The 20,809-nt window shown below is 51.7% G+C and overlaps 1 protein-coding gene across 3 annotated transcripts in view; it reads left to right on the top strand.

Moving 5' to 3' along the window:
- The first annotated feature begins 11,400 nt into the window (after positions 1 to 11,400).
- EPHB2 (EPH receptor B2) overlaps positions 11,401 to 20,809 on the top strand; it is a 135,071-nt gene continuing 125,662 nt past the window's right edge. For all 3 annotated transcript variants that reach the window (XM_017886555.1, XM_017886553.1, XM_017886554.1), the window contains exons 1-2: positions 11,401 to 11,461; positions 14,382 to 15,066. In XM_017886555.1, the coding sequence (XP_017742044.1) occupies positions 11,405 to 11,461; positions 14,382 to 15,066 (742 nt within the window). In that variant the 5' untranslated portion in view covers positions 11,401 to 11,404. The remainder of the gene's footprint in view (positions 11,462 to 14,381; positions 15,067 to 20,809) is intronic.

Below are 20,809 nucleotides of genomic sequence, written 5' to 3'. Positions count from 1 at the left end.
CACATACAGCCTGATTCTCTAGTACTCAGCATGGGCTTGGCACATGGTAGCTGTTCAATAAATGCAGGCTGGCTGGATGGGAGGAGTGGGTAGCAGATGTATAGATGTATAAATAAATGATGTGAATGGACGGACAGGTCAATGAATGGTCGAGTGGATAGATGAATGGAAAGAGGAGAGGTAGGGAGGGAGATTGCTTCAGAGGAAGGGAGAAAACCTAAGTGGGATGCTGGGCATAGGGGTGAGTGGATGAATTGGTGGTGTAAGGATAGACAGATGAATGCGGTAAATGAGAGAATGAGTAGATGAATAAATAGATGGGTGAGTGGAAGACAAGATGGCAGAATGACTTCATAAATAGCTGCTTGGATTGGGTAATTAGATGGATGGATGGATAGGTGAGCATGTGGGTGGGTGGACTGCTGGATCAGTGAATGGGTGGCTACATGGGCGGGCAGATGGATCAGCGTATAGATGTGTGCGGGTGGGTAAATAGGTAGGTGGGTGAGTGAGCAGATATCAAGATGGTTTATGGATGATTGCAAGGATTGGATGGTTGGAAAGATAGATGGATGAGTGGGTGTATGGGTCAAGGGGTGAATGAATAAACAGTAAATTTCATGTAGCTCAATGCCTGACACCCTGCCCAGAAGCAGAGGGGTGGTCTGGGTTCTGGGATTTGAGTTAATTGTCCTTCACTGGGTGAAACCAGTGCCAATTAGGCAAATCCATCAAGTCCCAGCAGGTCCTGCAGCAGGCTTGCTAATTGACTCCAACCCGACAGACCCCATCTTGGACTTACAGTGGCCTGTGTCTTATTGATTTGTAATTTACACTCCATTCACATGCAGAGGGATTTGAGGTGACTTGTAAGATTAAACCTGCATGCAACAGGACAGTTAGAAGTAAAGTGAGACAGCTAAGAGGCCACATAGCAGAGTGATTAAAAGAGTACCTGGTTCTGCTCCTGGATCTGCCGTGTACTCGCTGCGTGATGTTGGGCAGGTTACTTAACCTCTCTGAAGGTATGTTTCCCCCATCTGCAGGAAGGAAGGGATGAAGGGAGGTTGGTTCAGTAGGAAGATGAATGGATACATATGCGAGATGCTAGTGGATGAACAGGTGGTAGAATACTAGGTGAGTGGAGTGGGACAGATGGATGGGGTGACAGGGTGGGTGGGTGGATGAATAGATGGGTGGGTGGGTAAATGGGGACAATAATCATGATCACGTGGGGCATTGTGAGCATCAAAACAGATAATATGTGTGACAGCTCAGCACACTAAGTACTTTGATTATCTACTATATGGAGTCATCTTGATAGCAGTGACCGCGTTTCCTGGAAGAAAAACTCAGACACCCAGACTGATGATGTCGGCAAGAAAGAGCATTTAAGGTCTGGGTGGGCCTGGGTGATTAGGAGTAAGGTGGTTTTAGAGGCTGGTGGCTACCACAGTGAACCAGACCCGGTCCTGCCTACAACGCACTTACAGTCCAGTTGAAGGGCAGATGAGTAAAAGAAAGTTGCAGGACACAGTGACAAGTGCAGTGATGGGAGACACACACAGGACTCCGGGAGCCCCAGCACCAGGGTCATCAGGGAAGGCCTCTCAGAGGAGAAGAAGACATTTGAGATGGGTCTTAATGAACATGTCTGAGTGTCCTAGGCAGGCCAGGAGGGCGAGGGACATGGCAGGGAGAAGGAACAGCACCTCGAGTGCCAACTGTGGAGTGAGGCTGTGTCCAGTGGACAGAGGGGAGATGCACACAATTTAGAACCACTCAGAAGGGATGCAGCTATAAGCAACTGGGGTGCCCAGGCCCCCTGCCTTCATTAGCCAGCCTGAGCGTATCTCAGCTCTGCCGTGTCTTCCAAGTGACTGCCTCTCTGAGCTTTCCTCCCCTCTTCTGTCAAATGGCCCTGACGATTGGTCCTAATGTGTCCCGTTAGGATCTCAGGAGATGAGTATTAACGTGGTAGGCATTGTTCCGTGCACACGGTAGCTGCCCAGTAACGCCAGCTGCGGTGATGACACTTCTTTACCTACTGAATAGATGTGAAAACTGTGTGGGTTCATTTAAGTAAAAAGGCTTTAAAAATTAAAAAATCACTCGGCAAATGCTGGCTGTGAGATGCAGCCTGGTGTGTCAGGAAGGCTCGAGGGCGATTGGCCTGGGTTCAGTTTCTGATTCACTATGTGGCCTTGGTCAAGTCACCTAAAATGGGACCAGTCGCAGGCATCCCTCAGGGTTGTCGTGGGAACTAAAGGAGCACTTAATGTGTCCAGGGCTGTTCCCGTCCCTGCCTCCCTTCTTTCCCTTCCCCAGCAAGCCCTGGTGTTCATTTACCACCCACCCCACCCCCAGCAACCCCGTCCCAGACCCCCATCCATCATCCTGTCCTTTGCCGAGGTTAAGTGGGTCCCCAAGCAGCGAATCCAAACTCTCCCGAAGCCCCGGCTGCACAATGTGGCCCGCTGTTAGTGAGCAGCCAGGCTGGCCCAAAGGATTGGGTTTCAGCCGGGGCGGCCGGCGCTGGCGGATGCCCAGGCCAGCGGCAGGCAGGCAGGGGACAGAGCAGAGGAGCTGGCGTCACAGGGATTCCTCCGCCTGGGCCTGAGAAAACAAGAGCAGGCTCCAAGCAGGCAACCGAGGCAGAGAAGGGCCTCTGAGCGGTGGGAGGACAAGAAGGGGTGTGTGCTACGAGAGTCCTCGGGCAGAAGGATTTTACATTAGCCAGGTTCTCTTTCCTTGAGACTGAGGGCTGAGCAAGGGGCTGAGGTAGAAAAACAACGTGCTGCTTGTTGGCAGATTTCACTTTAGAAAATCTGCATTCTTCTAGGAGCTAGTCGGGGGCTTCTCTGGCGTCTCCACCTCTTGCCTTGTTTTGGGCCAGTGAACCCAAGGCCATCTTGGGCTCCCATTCTCATGATGTTTATAGAGGAGAGGGCTCAGGAAACTCAGTCAGGCTGTCTTGGGTTCAAATCTCAGCTTTGCTTCATTCTGGCTGTAGGACTTGGGGCAGATCTCTGAGCCTCTGCAGGCTCAGGTTTCTCATCTGTACAATGGGATAAAGGTATTGGCCTTACAGGGTGTGCAGAGGGTTTAACTCAGGGCCTGGCAACGAGGGCACAGGTAGATGAAAGCAGTGATTCTTCCTTCCGTTTCCTGAGGCAGCATGGTCTAGTGGCTTCTGGGATCGGACCAAAGAGATCAAATTTTACACTGCCCCTTACTGGCCATGTGGCCTTTTGGAAGTCCTTGATCCCTCTGAGCCTTGGTTTCCCCATAAGTTTGCTCTGGGATGTAAATGAGACAATATCAATGAAGCGCCTGCCCCTAGGAGGGCCTCCACCAATGTTAGTGACTTTCCCTATGGCTCTGTATGGTCCAGCCTTTGCATGCTGTAAAAACCTTTGGCTCCCAATGCCTCCTTTGATCTTTAGAACAATGCAGTGAAGTATACAGAGCATGGATTTTGTCATCGCTATTTTACAGATGAGGAAACTAAGGCTCGGAGAGGTGAAGTGACTCTTCCAAGCTTGTCGGTGTCCTTGCCTCCTCCTGGAATTTCTGACTTGGACCATGGAAAGAGTGCTGTGACCATGGACAGTCTGGGTCAGGCCTCCAGGCTGGCCTTACCAGGCCATGAGATCCCAGCCAGGCCTAGCTTCAGGTCTCTTCAGCCCCGCCAGCCCCAGACAGGGTGCAGCAGGAGCCGCTGGGAAGAGCCTGGGCTTGCAACTGCTGCGTGGGTCTCACGCCAGGCTGGTTTGTTGCCTGGACTGCAGGCTGCTGGTCAGTTTGTAGGTGAAGACCCGTGGGTACGGTTACCAGGTGTCTGTTCATCTTCAGCTTCAACCCTTCCCCCAGCTGGCCCCCAAATCTAGCCTAATTTCCTCTGCCAAGGCCACTCTGTGACTCAGCGGTTCTCAGGGCAGATCACATCACTACCCTCTTCAGGAATCTTCCATAGCTCCCCGCTGCTTGTGGGATAAGACCCAACTTCCTCAGCCCCACATTTGAGAGGCCCTCCACATTCTGACACCCTGTCCTGTGCTACCATCTCCTTCCATGAAGCATTTTGCTCCCACTTCATGGGACGGATACTCCAGCGTGGCGCAGTGGCTAAGGACATGGGCTTTGGTGCGAGGCAGACCCAGCTCCACCGCTTCCTGGCCATGGAAACCTTGAACAACCTCTCCAAACTTTGATTTCTCCAACTGTAAAGGGAGATCCTAAAGTACTTACTTCACAAATAGTTAACGATGAAATGGGATAATGAGTGCTAAGCGCTTGGCCTGGAGCCCACCACTGAGAGCCAGTCATCAGTTTTATGATTGCCCAGCCTTCCCCGATGTCTTACACTTCTGTGCCTTTGATTCTGCTGGGCCCTGTATGTGGTGTGCCCTTCCCTCTCCTCCCAGCTCACACGCCACCTCCTCTGAGATGCCTTTCCAAATTTCCTGCTCAAAGCTACTCCCTTCTTCCTCTGGGTTCCCTGGCTCCTGGCCGGGACCAGCCGTCTCACTCCGCCTCTCCCTGCAGTAAGTTCACACGTCGGGCACTAGTCTGGGAGCTTTTTGAGGGAAGGGCCTGCTGATCTGCCTCTGTGTCTCCAGTGCCTGGCTCAGGGCCTGGCACACATCGGGTGGAGGAGATGTTCATTGAATGACCATGACTTTGTTACTTAACCCAGCCAGAGCAGGAGGAGTCAGGATAGCTGCCAGGAAGAAGGAAGAAGGAGGCTTTGAGCTCAGTTTTGGAAGAGAAGTTAGCCAGGCCAACAAAGCAAGAAGGGCCAGGCGTTCCAGGCAGAAAAATCTAGAAGGGTCAAGTCGCCAGTGTTCGGGGAGGTAAAGTGCCTTCTGCAAGCAGGAGGAAATTTTGGATGCCTGGATATGAGAGACGCGGAAGACTGGCTGGAAGGAAATTAGCTGGCCTGCTTGGCAGGGGCCTCGAGTAGCTTGTTGAGAGCTAGGACTTGATCCTTCAGGCAGCAGGAGCTCTGAAGGGATCACACGTGGACTTTAGGAACATCACCCAGCTGCCGTGTGGAGGATGGATGCGTGTGCTAGTGCCAGGCCTCGTTCTTAGTGTTGAGGGTACAGTTGTGAACAAGGTGGATGCAGACCTCCCCTACATGTGGGCCCTGGGAGACATCAGATGAACAGAACTCAACTACATGGTGTCATTTAATTCTCACAATGACCCATTTTTCAGATGTGGAAACTGAGGCCCAGAGAGAAGAACTGGCATGCTTGCAATCACACACCACAGAGTGCCACAGCCAAGATTCTGGCCTGGGCAGTCTATGCCCCACTCCCCTGCTGCCCTTCTCCCGCCCGCTGCTATTCTCACACAGGCCCACGCAGAGAGAGAAGATAAACACACACAAGCCCTGATGACTTTGTTGTTTTGTGTTGTTGTTTTTTAAGGCTATGGCCATGGCGTCTTAAAAATAACATAGTTGTGAAAATAGATGGATATGGGTTCCAGTCCTAGCCCTGCCTGTGTGCACTTGTGCAGGTTGCTTCTCCTCTCTGACCTCAGTTTCCTCATCTGTGAAATGGGGTTAATACTAGTATATACTTCTGGAGGTTGAGCCTGCAATGGCATTTAGAGGGCCCTGGACAGTGCTTGGCACGCAATAGGTGCTTAATGAAAGTTCTTTCTTAATGACTTTGGAACACTCACATACTGTCATTAGTGCAGACAAGCAGCATCTGTGGTCCTAGAGAATTATAGCCCATGAGGGGATCAGACAGAGCTGACTAGGAGTGGATTGGAGAATAGGGGGCAACCACCCGCTCCAGCCTGAGAGCAAGGGGCCCCCCTGCAGCCACCTCCTTTCAGCCCAACGCTAACGACTTCAGTGTGTCTCCCCTTTAAGTTCAAATATTTCTGAAATGTACACTGCTCATTCACACATAGCCAGAGGGGCCATCGGGCCTCCCCAGCCCGGCAGTCAGGGCCTCCTGATTGCTTTCTTCTGTGCAGCCTCCAGGAAGGAGAGGGGGTGTGGGTACAGTAGGGATAGGGCCAAAGTCACTCCCATGGCCGGGCCCCTGTTTTCACACTGAGGAAGATGCTCTGGGCTGGTGGCCCCAGTTCCAGCTTTTGCCTGGATGCTAAAAATCTGTGAGTCTCTTTCTTCATCTATCCCTTGGGATTTTTTTAAATGGGCATTAAGAGCAGCCCAGGTCTGGGAACCAGACATTTCAATAGGGTGGGAGGGCCTAAGAGCAGGTGAAACGGCACAGTGGGCAGAGTGGGAAGCAAGTGGTAACAGCGAGGCTGGCAAGGATGTGGGGAGACAGGGATGATCCAGGAGAGGTACCTCAGAGAGCTGCAAACCCTTCATGGCCCTGTCCTGTGCTACCTGGGCAGCCCCTGCTTAACCTCTCCAGGCTCAGCTGTCAGCTCCCACCGCTTCCAGCCCCATCCTTCAGCCAGCGCTTGATTCCCACAAACCCCGCTGTGGCCAGCTCACCTCCTGGCCTTTGCCCTGCTTCCCCTCTGCCTAGTGTGCCCTTCCCACTCCACATCAGTCACTCCCCACTCACCCAGTCTTTAAGCCTCCATGCAGGCATCACGTTCTCCTGAAAGCCATCCCTAAATTTGGCATTTTCTTCCCCTCCTTCCATATTCATTTCCTATAACCTGCAATACACCATGCACATCCTCATTGTGGTCTCAGCCACATAGTGTGGTGATTAATTATCTGTGTACAGTGACAACAGCTTCCCCTGCATGAGAGATTGTCACTGTCACAGTGGGGATAGAGATAGAAACATTTCCAGAGCTTCAGAGGCAGTTCAAGGGAGCCCAGCAGCTCCCAAAGTATGGGAAGTGAAATGATGTTCGGTACTTTGCAGACAAACATTTTTAATTGTAGTAGTCTATGTTTATTTTCCTTCCTGTTATAGCAAGAGATATTGGTTTTCCATTTATAATCATGATTACATTTTTTTCCTCTTTAAGATACTTTTAAGAAAGAAAAGGAGTCAAGTGGAAGAAAAAGTAGTAACTAAATAATTGCATAGGTTGTAGGTGGAAATGGCTAAAGTCATTAACGTTGTCTATATTAAAGGCTCAAGCCTGGGCAACCCTATTGGAACAGAACACTGGCATATGCTCAAGCCTTGCAGATGGGGAGAGGAGACCTGTGTGCCAAGCCCTGTGCTAGGTCTTAGGGATCCCAGGACCGGGACTCAGCACCTACCTCTCAGGGGACCACAGCGCTTTGGGAGATGATAGCAAATAGGGGTAGTTACCACCCAGAATATCTTCAAGTGCCAGGATATCTTGACGCACCCTTGGCTGCAAAGTGTTGGGGCAGAATGGATTTAAGAGGACTTGCTAGAGGAGGTGACCTGAGTTGAGACTTCACAGATGAACAGTAGGGCAGACAAAGAAGATGTAAAGGTGAGAAGGTCAGAAGGAACAGTATGTGTGAGGTCCAAGGGTGAGAAAACACCACATTGTCTGTGCAGAGTGAGACAGCCAGTCTCTTCACCTACTCATAGCTAACTGGAAGGTAGCTTGTGGGTGGAATAGATGTGTGATCTTGGGCAAGTTCCCGAGGCTTTGGAAGCCTCAGCTTTCTCATCTGTGAAATGGATCATCTGTGAAATGGGTCATCTGTGAAATGGGACAGTATCAAGTACCTCTTGGCATTATTGTGAGAATGTTGGTGAGAGATTCTGGCTCCTAATAGGATCTCAGCAGACATGAGTTCTCTCCCTTTGTAGGTTTTTGGGATTGGAGGGGAGACATCTGGTGTGTTACAGGGTGGAAAAAGGACATGACGCTGGTGGAAACAGAGCTTGTTTTCCTGAACCCACTAAGTTCTTGAGGCAATAAGTATTAACTCCAGATTCCCCAGAGGACAGAGTTTGACTTTTGTGCTTGGTTTGAGAGGAATAAAGAGAAAACTCAGGGCACCCCAGGGAAAGCAGCATCAGATGGACTGGGACAGGCTCCATGGAGGCTTTGGCCGTGGAGCAAGAGACTGATGCTTGTCAGATGTTGGCAGGCGTATCTGGGAGGTGGGGGAAGGCAGGCAGACTAAGCTAGAGCCTCTTGGGACTGCCTTCACTTTCAGGGGCCACCTAATAAGCCCAAAGGAGGAAGCAGTGTGTGCAGGCACTGGGTGTGCCAAAAAGCATTGCACACCATCTAAAGACAGCAGCTGTTACTAAGTGAGGATCTACTTTGTGCTGGGATCCAAGCTGCTATACTTCCAGACTCGGAAGGTATTTTGGCCATTTTCCAGGTAAGGAAACTGAGACTTAACAAGAGGTAGAACAAATAAAGGTCCATTTGTTTTTTGTTTATTTGTTTGTTTTGTTTTGTTTTTTGAGACAGAGTCTTGCTCTGTTGCCCAGGCAGGCGTGCAATGGTGCAATCTCAGTTCACTGCAACCTCTGCCTCCCAGGTTCAAGCAATTTTCGTGCTTTAGCCTCCCAGGTAGCTGGGATTACAGGCATGCGTCACCATGCCTGACTAATTTTTGCATTTTTAGTAGAGACGGGGTTTGACCATGTTGGCCAGGCTGGTCTCAAACTCGTGACCTCAAGTGATCTGCCCGCCTCAAAAGGTTCATTTGTAATAGTCTGTGTTTATTTTCCTTCCTTTTATGGCAAGTGATATTGGTTACCAAGCAAGGAAGGGACAGGACTGGTGTTAGAATCCAGATCTCTGTGACCTCCAGAGCCCAGGTCTGTCTGCTCTGCTCATTTGCCTTTTGTGCAGAGGTAGAGGGAGGTGTTAAAATTGAAAAGCAAAAGACCAGGTTGGGGAGAGAGCATGCTTGTGCTGCCTCCTGCCACAACCCAGAGGGGTGACAGATTTCCCAGAGCCAGGCTTCCAGGCAAGTGGCACTGGAGAAGGGAGCAGAGGAGATGCCGGCCCTCTACCTCCTCCCAAAGGGATCTGCAAACTTCATGTTCCTTCATGTTTCCTTTGTGTCTGCAAACCAGCCAGTCCATTTACTTCCAGTCCTTCTGAGATCCTCCCAATGCTTTGGGCCACTGCTTTGGGCCAGGAGAGGTAGAAGGCACAGGCGGACAGTGGGGCCCCCCACCCTAATCTTCTTGGGAGCCCAGAGTTTGAGCACCAACTTTTAGTGTGTGACTTTGGCAAGCCATTTGCCCTCCTTGAGCCCAAGTTTCCACCCATACGATGAAGATGTCAGTTCCCGGCCCCTCCTTCTCTGGGCCATGGAATCCTCTAGTGTTTGGCCTCTGGGTCAGCCCAGGAATCTAGCCAAGGGATGGGGCCACCTGCTTGGTGGGCTTGCCTCCCCCGCCCGACCCTCTTCTTGTCCCAAGCAGAGTCTCTCCTCTGCCTTGTTCGACACAGCTCCCAGCAGCTGTTCCCTGGGCCCAGGCAGAGAGCCCGGCTTGGCGTGTCTCCGGCTGAGGCCGATGAGAGAAAACAGGTTAAAAGTTCAGCCCTTGTTCTCTCCAGGAAGAAAAATCTGTAGCATTCGGAGTGTGAAAAGGAACCCTTTTTTCAGCTCCAAAGCTGCATAATAGAACTTCCCTCCAATTTGCCATAAAAAAAATGCCCTTGGCACTGGCTCCACCGTCCCTGGCACCCTTACCCCCCACCCCCTCCCTGTGCTATCCCCCAGTGGAAAGGGACACAGTGACCACAGGCGGTCATGGGGATGCCAGTGCACAGGGACACAGCCATAGGCAGTTGTGGGGATACTTCTGCATCCGCTCTTGTCAGCTCATGGGTCTGACTGGGGTCACCTCTGGCCAAATGCTTCCTCCTGTCCCCACCCTTTATCCCCTCCACCCCTGCCATAGTTCAAGCCCTAATTATCTGCCATTTGGACCTTCTGAGCTGCCTGGACACTGGGCACACAGCCCCAATCTCCTGGTCCTTGTCATTTAGCCCAGACCATTAAACTAATTGTTTGAAGTGCCTAAAAGTTTATAGGCTAGGAGGCAAGACACCTCCACTTCCCACTGTGCTGCCAACTCCTATGCAATCTTTGGAAGCCCCTTCTCATCCCTGTGCTTCAGTTGCCCTGTCTCCGAAAGGAGGCGGTTGGGCTGGGCCAGGGACAGCATCTCTGGTTCATATTTGTTTCCTGGAATACGGTGGCAAGAAGTATCATGTGGCCATAGTATAGGAATTGATGAGTGATGCCTGCCCTGGGCACAGAATTGGAGCATGGCAGCAAGCATACCTCTTACCCACTCTCACCGAGCGAGGTGGTGTCACTGTAACCTTCTAGGTCTCTCCCCCTACTGTCTCATAACTATTTATATTCATACCTCATCTCCACTACCAGACCAGCAACTGCTCCATGGTAGGGTCTTGCTAGCCACAGTTTTCTCTCTCAGGGTGCCCAGTGCAGTGCCTGGTACATAATGGGCATCAGGATATTTTGTTGAATGAATGCTTGAAGGGGGTTCATTTAAATTCATTCGGTGTATTGCAATTCCATTCAGAAAGTGTTTGGAAGCCAGAGAGGCCAGGAAGGGGTAGAAGAGAGGAGTCCTGAGCCTGACCTGGGGAGAATGGGGGTCTCCAGGGCCATGTGGCTCTTCTTCCCCTTAGGCCATGTGGCTCCCTGCAGCTGCTGGAATTGGGGGAGGCAAGTGGGGCCCAGGATGGTCCCAGATGCTGATGTGTCTCCTGAACCCCCACAGGCCATGTGACAGTTGGCCCCTACTGGGTGCAGTGCTTGCCCTCAACACTTCTCCACTCCCGGGACCCTGTCCTGGGGGGCAGAGTTGCCTGAGCCCTGGGGGCAGGACCTCAGCCATGGGAACATGATGGAAGACTCCAGGTTTCTAGAGAAAGGGAGAGTGTCTTGACAAGATGTGTGTGCCAGAGGGGCAAGGAGGGGAAACTGGGGGGGTCTCAGCTGGGACACAAGAACAGTCCTTCTAAGGCCCAGGTTCCAGTTTTTGAGAGTTTCATGCAAGCTGAGAAGCAAACAGATCCCCAGAGTTTGATGTGGCAAGACCCAAGAGTTTAGTGGCAGACCCTGTGAAACCCATCCAGTAGACCCCAGGTTTAGTGGATGTAAGACCCTCCCCGTCCAGAAAAGGAAGGGAAGGACAGTACTTAGCTTAGTGGGATTATACTGGCCGAGAGGTAGAGCCTGACCACGATGTAAGGATGGACTTGGCCTGGAGGGGCGGGGCCTAGAGGAGTGGCATTAGATGATTGGCTAGGCTGTGGGGGTAGGCGGGATAATGGAGTAGAGAGGCGGAGTCTAAACCAAGGGCAGTCTGGAGAATTAGAACCACATGACTGGGGCAGTGGAAGTAGGCGGGGCTCTCTGTAAAGAAGGCTGAGGGCCCAACAGAGAGATTGACAGCACCTGGTAGGTGGGGCGGGGCGGTGACTCTTTGCTCTCCCCACAGAAACGCTAATGGACTCCACTACAGCGACGGCTGAGCTGGGCTGGATGGTGCATCCTCCATCAGGGGTGAGTCAGTGGTCCCCAAACCTTGCATTGGTCCCCAGGATCCCTCAAACCCTGCTGCAGGGCCTGAATGCCCCCTCATATTCTAACCCCTTTCCCCCTTTTCAGGGCCCAGAGCCAGGCCTCTCTCAGCCCCACCCTCCCAATCTCCGACCATTGATGGAGCCATGATCCCCTACCATTGATGGAGCCAGTTACCATGACAACAGGCTGGATGCTTTCAGCCTTTATCCCGTGGAATCCTTAGGGCGAGGCTGAGAAGTAGGTGCTCGCACTACCCCTGTTTTACAGATGAAGAAAGTGAACTGTCATTTCCTGAGTACCCACTCTATGTCAGATACTGTATTAATCACCTTTATACACATCATCTCTAATCCCACGGAGAGGAATTATCTCCATTTTACAGATGAGAAAACTGAGGCTCAGCAAGGTGTAGCCACCTGCCCAGGGCCCTATAGATAATAAGTGAGGGGCTAAGGTTTGTATTCAGGACTATGACTGAGTCCTCTCTGCCTGCTTTCTGGGTCCCCATAACACAATGCTCCCCATCCTTTGGCTCTTATCATCCTAGGGTCTATGCTGTGAGCTCTCCAAGAGCAAATTCGGGCATAAGTTACAGACTGTGGGGAAGGATAGTCCTGAAAATCTGTCTTAGCTCTGCCACTTACCAGCTGTGTGATTTGGGGCCAGTTCCTTAATCTCTCTGAGCTTTAGTTTCTTCATCTATAAAATGGTGATGATGTCTTAGACCTCACAAGACTGTTGTGAGGTTTTCCTGCAAAGTGTCTAACACAATGCCTGGCATAGACTGGGCTCCCAGTCAAGGGAGCTATAATCATCATCATCATTATCATTGTCATGAAGTTGAATATTCATCCCTCATCCCCGTGGTCTCTGGGGAGGGCTCTGGGCTCTACAACCCAGCCCTTCCCTTCCCCCCACCCCGGTTGCTCCACTGGGACTCAGCTGCTGCCCCAGGGAACTGCGTTCCTCCCACCCCCCAGGCCTGTGTTCTCAATAGGCAGGGCCCCAGGGTCAGGCCGCTTTCTGTGGCTCTTTCTTGTCACCAATTTTCCATCTGCGAAGGCGGCTGGGCCCACAGCCCCACCCTGCCAGTAATGAGGCCAGGCTGGGCTGCAGGGCCCCCGGACGCAATTATTTGGGGTGTTTAGGCTGCAGGGCCTCCGCATGTTAATTAGAGAGAGGGGAGAAAGGCAGAGTGCTCTAATTAAGTGTTCTAATTAAGTTCTGAAGAAGAGCAGCGGTTGTAACAAGGGGCTGACTTTGTCACATGGTGCCACCAAAAAAAAAAAAAATTAATGCAATGTGGGGAGCTTCAGAGTCGCCGTTGAAGAAGAGGCTAAGCCAGTCAGCTCCAGACCTGCCCTCCCCGTGTGCACTCACCCTTCATCACACCTGACCCTCCCCAGGCTGCCAGTCCCTGCTGCACACGCACAGACTTGGCCCAGGGAATCTGAGTGGCACAGGATAAAGGACACCCACTTGAGGGGGACACCTCTTCCATCAGCTGCCACTCCCACAGTCACATTTGGCAATTGGAGGCCCAGGAGGGAGAAATGGCTTGCCCAAGGCCACTCATCAAGTTAGTAGAGCTGGGACTAGAACCCGGGACTCCTGGGGCACACTTGGGGTCCTTGTGTTTCCAGGTAGCACGGGCAAGCACATGAACAGCTCTGGGTCTGTGTGGCCTGGGTCAAGTGACCTCACTTCTGGTCTCTACTCCCTCATCCTCTGTAAAAGGAGTCTAACCATATAGACCATGTGTGATAATCACGCCAAAGAAATGAGATTCTGTTAGCGTGCCCAGCCCCGGATGTGGATGGGAGAGGGGACTCTGCTGTTGGGGCTCCTTTGAGTCTACCCCAGGTGAAGCCGGCCAACACCAAGGGGGACACAGGAGAGGGACAGGAGGGGTGGCTGCCCTCAGCAAGCTCTCTGTCCCACTGACACTGGCCCAAGAGGGCTGAGTGTACTGGGCACTCACACAGGGAGATTGTTCCCGAAGGCCCTTGGGAAAGTTAGTGAATGCAAGAGGCAGGCAGCCAGAGAGCCTGGTGCAGAGGAGACCAGAGACGGTGCTCCAGGAGGGCACAGAAGTGTGCAAAAGGCTCAGCAGTGGGAACAAGCCTGGTCCATGAGTGTGAAGAGATAACCCAGGTCTGCCCTAGGCCCTTCCCACCCCAACTTTCCACCACCTGGCCCAGCCCCCTGCGGCAGTGAGGCTTGGCAACTCTCTGCTGGGTTTGTGAGTTCCCAGGCTGCCCCAGAGAGGGTACGGGAGTACCTTCCCCAGGCAGGGAGGGTGGGCGGCCTCCCTCCAGGTACCCGAGAGCAAATTCTAGCAGCCGAAAGCCCCAGAGCAGAGCTGTTCTCATGGGGAAGGACCCTGTCCTCCCCATCATCCTAGGCGTTCACTGAGGATGAGGACTGTCTTCCTCCATCAGACTGAGAGTTCCCAAGGGCAAGGGCTGTCTCTCCCTGATCAGACAAGGGGCTCTCCGAGGGCAGAGGTTCTCTCTCCTCCATCAGACTGGTAGCCCCCCCAACCACAAAGCTATGTCTACTTTCATCAGAAAGAATTCCCTAAGTGGAGAAGGGTTCTCCCTATTTTCCCCTTCCAGGTGGGAACTTCCTGGCCAGAGTCCCTGTCTCCTTTATCAGATTAGTGTACCACTGACAATAAGGGCCACGTCTGCCCTGTCAGCTAGCAGAATACCAAGAGAAGGATGTGTGCCTTTCCCACCTGATTGGCATGTCTCCCCCATCAGATTGGGAATTCTCTGATGTCTTCACCATTAGACTGGAGGATTCCCTAAGGCAGAGTCTGTGTCTTCCACCTTAGACTGAGTGTGTGCTGGGGCTGAGCCCTTACCTCCCCACCTGACGAGCATTTTACCCACAGTGGGAAGAGGTGAGTGGCTACGATGAGAACATGAACACAATCCGCACGTACCAGGTGTGCAACGTGTTTGAGTCAAGCCAGAACAACTGGCTACGGACCAAGTTTATCCGGCGCCGTGGCGCCCACCGCATCCACGTGGAGATGAAGTTTTCGGTGCGTGACTGCAGCAGCATCCCCAGCGTGCCTGGCTCCTGCAAGGAGACCTTCAACCTCTATTACTATGAGGCTGACTTTGACTCGGCCACCAAGACCTTCCCCAACTGGATGGAGAATCCATGGGTGAAGGTGGATACCATTGCAGCCGACGAGAGCTTCTCCCAGGTGGACCTGGGCGGCCGCGTCATGAAAATCAACACCGAGGTGCGGAGCTTTGGACCTGTGTCCCGCAGCGGCTTCTACCTGGCCTTCCAGGACTATGGCGGCTGCATGTCCCTCATCGCCGTGCGTGTCTTCTACCGCAAGTGCCCCCGCATCATCCAGAATGGCGCCATCTTCCAGGAAACCCTGTCGGGAGCTGAGAGCACATCGCTGGTGGCTGCCCGGGGCAGCTGCATCGCCAATGCGGAAGAGGTGGATGTGCCCATCAAGCTCTACTGTAATGGGGACGGCGAGTGGCTGGTGCCCATCGGGCGCTGCATGTGCAAAGCAGGCTTCGAGGCTGTTGAGAATGGCACCGTCTGCCGAGGTAAGGGCCAGGGTGGGGCACGTACCCCTGCAAATGCATAGAACTGGTCTTGGCTGCAGACTTGGGTCTGGCCTCTGAAGCTCAGAGCTGACCATGAGGCACTCTAGGGCCAGGCTTTCCAAACTGGCAACCATCGCTCAGCTTCTTAGAGGGAGGCACTTGAATATAGCACTTCCTGAAAACGATCCATGCACATCCTGCAGGTGGTATTCCAGATGATCTGGGTTGGCATAGGATAAAGGTTTTTTGTTTACGTCATCATACGAGTATGTCAAGTGGTGTCTTTTTCTTCATTTACAAAGGTGATATGGTTCCCCTTTTAAGAAAACGTATGTTACAATAAGTAACATTTATATATTAATAAGTTAACATTTTTTGAGCTTTTACTCTGTCAGTATAGACCGGACAATGCTGAAGTGACAAAACAATAAAAGTTTATTTCTCCCCTTAATGCTCCATATCCATTGTGGATCAGCTTGGGACTCCTCCCTCTGAGAGTCAAACGGATGGAGCGCCACCATTCGGGATGTTGCCATCCACAGGGCAGACGGATGGAAGGAGTGTGGCAGATGGAATACTGGCTTTAAAGCTTCCACCTGGAATGCGCCCCTGCTGTAACCTCTGTGTGCATTTCACTGGCCAAAGCAAGTCACAAGGTTACTTCCTATTCAAAGAGATGGAAAAGTGCGATTTTACTGTGAGCCAGGCCCACGACTCCCCCTTGTACTATATGCTGAGCACTTCTGTGACTTAATTCGTTTAATCCTCACAAGGACCCTGTGACAGAAAGTACTGTTGTCTATGAAGAAACTAAGGTTCAGAGAGCTTAAGCAGAGACTAAGTAGAGGATCTGGGATTCCAAAACCCACCCTCTTAACCACCATGCCACACATTTAGCTTAAGGAGAACTATTAAGTAAGTATAAGTGATGTTTGAGTACGGCAAAGAACCGTGAAGGTGGTCTGCAAACACGAGAAGTTTGTGAGAGGTACAGCTTGGTGCTAAGAAGGCTGTGAAGGTTGAAGGACCTGGGTTAAATCACCCCTGCCAGTCACTAGCAGTATCACCTTGGCCAAGTGTAAAACCCTCCTTCCTAGGTTGGTGTGAGGAGTCAGGAACTTGATGCATGCAAAGTACTTGCGATGGTTTCCAGTACACAGGAAGTGCTTAATAGATGTTAACTAAATGAGAGGATGTGTACAAAGCCCAGGTGCTCAGCCTGTGAACTGTGGTGGTGGTGCTGGGGGTGTAGGGGACTTGAAGCTACCTGTGTCATGTCCTCTTGCATTCCCCACTGGATTCAGAGGTTGAGGCCAGATTCTGGGGTGCCTCAGATGCCAGGCTAAAGGTTTGGACCCTAATCCAGTGTCCTTGGAGAGCCAGGGAAAGTTTAGCCTGGGGGTGGTTGCAGTGATCCTCAACCTGATAAAATGCTTGTTAAATCTACCAGCTCTGTGGTTCCTCCCTCTAGCCCTCTGAGACAAGCAAGGCAGCTTTTCAAGATACTAGAAGGACAGATGGGGGTGCCAGAGACAGGAGGAAGGGGCCTATAGGGGAACCATTGTTGTCATCTCAAGAGACAGTGGCAGCCTGGAGTGGGGCATCCACCAGTGCTGGGGAAGAGGAGAGGTAAGATCAAAGGATGTTTTGCCAATGAAAGGGATGGGATGGGAAGACAGGATGGAAAGGGAAGAGAGGGAAGAATCACAGGGAACGGGGCATTCCAGCTTGCAGGAAGGTGATGGTTCTAGGAAAGAAATGGGCAAGTTAGGAGAAAGGGCTGGTTTCTTGGGGAAGATAACAAATTTGGTTTTACGTCCTTGGGTGTAAAAGTGCACAACCTTGGGACACGACAGTGGTGAGACAGGGTGTGGGTGGCAGAGCAAGTGAATGGGAAACCAGCCACTCATTTTTGATGGTTTGTTCATTCATCAAACTTTTACTGAGCCTGCTCTGTGTCAGACTTTAGGCTGAGCATCAGGCAGTACAGAGAAGAATCAGACTGTGGCTCTGCCTTCTGGAGCTCAGAGTCTAGCAGGGGAGACAGACATATAAATGTACAAAGGTGGTGATGTGTTAGACTTGTTTTAATAGGAACTGCTCAGGCTACAGTGGGCACAGAAAATGACAGAAGGCTTCACAGAGGAGGTGACATTGGAGCTGAGTCTTGGGTGGGTGGCCCAGGAATGCTGGAGGATGGAGCTGCATGAATAAAGGCCTGGGAACGTGAATCAACTTGGCCCATTAGGGAGGCAGGTTTGGTATGGCCATAGCTAAGGGCTGGAGGAGGGGTGTAGGAAGAACTGCAACAGGCGGGGTGTTCAGATGAGAAGATATATTCGTTACCTGTTGCTGCATAAAAATTATTCCAAGACTTAGCAGTTTAAAACAACCAACAGGTCAGGTGTGGTGGCTCATGCCTGTAATCCTAGCACTTTGGGAAGCTGAGGCAGGAAGATTGCTTGAGCCCAAGAGTTTGAGACCAGCCTGAGCAACATAGTGAGACCCTGTCTCTACAAAGAAAGAAAAAGAAAAAATTTAGCCGGGTGTAGTAGTGTGCATCTGTAGTTCCAGCTACTCAGGAGGCTGAAGTGGGAGGATCGCTTGAGGCTATAGTGAGCTATGATCATGCCACTGCACTCTAGCCTGGGTGACAGAGCAAGACCTTGTCTCTAAACAACAACAAACGTTCATTATCTCATTGTTTCTGAGGGTCAGGAATCCAGATGTGTCTTAGCTGGGTACTTCTGGCTCAGATTTTCCTGTGAGGTTGCACTCAAGGTGTGGCCTGGGGCTGCGGTTTCATCTGAAGGCTAGACCAGGGAGGGGTCTGCTTCTAAGGTCACTCACAGAGTTCTTGGCAGGACTCTGTCCCTCACCACATGGGCCTCTTGCATGTGCAGTGACATTCCCCAGAGTGAGAGAGCCAAGAGAGAATACCAGCAAACACCCAAGACAGAAGCCACAATCTTTTATAACCTAATCCAGAAGTGACATGTCGCCACTTCTGCCATATTCTCTGCGTTAAAAGCAAGTCACCCAACTCAGAGTTAGAGCTGCTCCTTGCAGATGGTGAGGGTGCAAGGGGGGGCAGGGGTAAAGTGTGCCCAGCCCTGGCTCCCTTCCAGGTTCCCTTCCACACCCATCTTCCCCTGTACCTGACAGCCTCCCCAAGGCCCCAACCCAGCTCAGCCATCCTCAGAGTGTGAGTGGGGGCCAGTCAGGGTGTGATTAATGAGCTCAGGGAACCCAGAAGGACACCAGCTGTTGCTGTGGCCTGTGCTGCTGTGACCCAGATGTGAGGCTGCTGCAGGCCAAGCCCCATAGGCACTGGCCCCACTGGAGCAGGACATGCAGGAATGGTGATTCCAGCTCACATTCAAGTAACATTGGTCAAGTGCTTTCTCGTCCTCTAGCTTAGGGCTTCTCAATCTTTATTGTGGATCAGAGTCACCTGGTTAGTTGGTTAAAGTGTAGGTTTCTGGGTCTGACTCAAACCTCTCCCCCAGATCTGGGAATGTGGCTCTGAGATGGGGGGCCAAGAATCAGCAGGGTTTGTTTTTCGTTTTTTGTTTCGAGACAGGGTCTTGCTTTATCACCCAGGCTGGAGTGCAGTGGCGCACTCTCAACTCATTACAAGCTCCACCTCCTGGGTTCAAGCAATTCTTGTGCCTCGGCCTCCTGAGTAGCTGGGATTACAGGCGTGCACCACCATGCCCAGCTAATTTTTGTATTTTTAGTAGAGATGGGGTTTCACCATGTTGACCAGGCTGGTCTCAAAATCCTGGCCTCAAGTGATCCACCTGCCTTGGCCTCCCAAAAGCTGGAATTACAGGCATGACCCACCGTGCCCAGCTGGAATCAGCATTTTAAAACAAGCAGCCCTGCCTGATGATTCGGTACCAGGACCATGAGCTCAGACACACGATATAACACATGTTTGGACCAAGCTGGGACCTCAGGCCAAAGAGAAGACACAAGCCCAGCCCCAACACCACCTCAGGGATCATCCCCGCTGGGGCAGTGGAACATTCGCAGAATCTCTAAGAGGATGTGGTTTGAAAAGATGCGTTTATTATTGAGATGTAATTTAATAGGAAAACATCCATTGCTTTGTTAATATAAATGAGAGAAAATAAGGCTGGATTAAGTCTTCTTGGCAGATGGAGAGTGGGGGAGTCTTCATAGGGAGCGGCCACCATCCCTGGTGTGGGCGGTGATGGTGTACAAAGACTTACTAGTTCCCAATACAGTGAGTGGGCTAAACTGATTCAATCTCACCGACTTCCTCTGGTGCCTACTGTGTACAGGGCACAGTGGGAGAGGGGAGGGGCCTGGGGAAGCCAACCATTCAACACACGTTTTGAGTAACCTCTGTGGGCCATTTAGCCCTCTAACAAATATGTATTGCGTACCTACTATGAGCCAGGCACATTCCAGGTGCAGTCGGATACGGAAATGAACAAGACAGGCGCATTCAGTGCCCTCTCAGAGTTTTTAGTCTGAGTCGGTGGATAGGAGAAGACAGAAGAAAAAGTCAATGAGCAAATCAATAAACTAGTTGCAGACTGTGATGAGTGAAGGGGGTAAGAACTGTGCAACAATAGAGATGAAAAAGTGGCCGTGCTTCAGGAAGGGCTCCCCGGAAGAGATATCATTGAACTGATGGGCCTGAGAAGGCTTGGGGGAAAGCATTCCAGGCAGGGGATCCCTGAGAAACCCTGACACTCAGGGTTTGGTCTGAAGTGGCTCCTGGGTGAGCAGGGGACTCAGACACCCAGGGAACAAGGCAGAGTATGGTCCTGCCACAAATGAGGTCCATGCAGGCAAAGTGCTTTGAGGACATGAAGAAGAAGGCATCTTGTACGACTGGGCATCTTGGAAGGCTTTAGAAGAGCCATGTTCCCTCCCCAATGCCAGTCCCCACTGGGGCTTCCCGCCAGCAGGTCTGCTGGGAGTGGCAGAAGGTGTCCCTGGAATGCCTTCTTTGCAGCAGCCGCCTGCACCCAAGTCTGTTTCTCTGACTCTTTCCAGAGTATGATAGATGTGACTGTGAATGTGCCCCTGCCTCAGTTTCTCCAAGTCTGCCTGTCTCCAGATCCCTGTTCTCCTTGGTCTCTCCTTACCCACCTCAGTCCCGACTTCCACTAGCCCAGCAGGAGCCCCCAACCTAGCCTTCTTTGGGGACCTTGCTCTGTTCTCTCGCAGTGGCCAACCTGCATCTGTGAGGAATCTGGAGGCAGTTCCGCAGTGAGCCTGATTACTGCGATGCTATCAGGCGTAATGGGATTTTTAATATTTAGCTTGGATGGGGAGAGGGGCTGCTAGCCAGGGTGGTTGCACGCACATGTTGATTCACTGGCTCCAGCTCAGACTCCCCAGTTCCCAGCTGCTGGGTTTCTCCTCCCAGCCTCTCCCTCTTGTCTGCTCTGCCCTGCTGTGCAGCTCCTGCTCTCTCCCCAGCTCATGGCCTCTCCTTGACCTTGGCTTCAGAGACCTGCTTTCAAACCCCAGCCCTGCCTCTTGCTAGCTGTGTGACCTTGGGTGAGCAACTGACCCTCTCCCAACCTTTGTTTTCTCATCTGCAAAACAGAATAAACAGAGGGCTGTTATACAGAGTAAATGAGAAAATACCCAGAAGAGTGTTATAAAAATAAGATTAAGGACTTTTATGAACACTGTCTTTGCCTGTGAACTTTTTTTTTTTTTTCCTGGTTAGCTTTTGAGGAAAAAATAACTTTTC

This window comes from Rhinopithecus bieti, unplaced genomic scaffold, assembly GCF_001698545.2.
Source record: "Rhinopithecus bieti isolate Rb0 unplaced genomic scaffold, ASM169854v2 scaffold_14826, whole genome shotgun sequence".
NCBI classification, from domain to species: domain Eukaryota; kingdom Metazoa; phylum Chordata; class Mammalia; order Primates; family Cercopithecidae; genus Rhinopithecus; species Rhinopithecus bieti.
The sequence above is the reverse complement of the archived record's forward strand: the minus strand, read 5'-3'. Positions and strand labels throughout refer to the sequence as shown.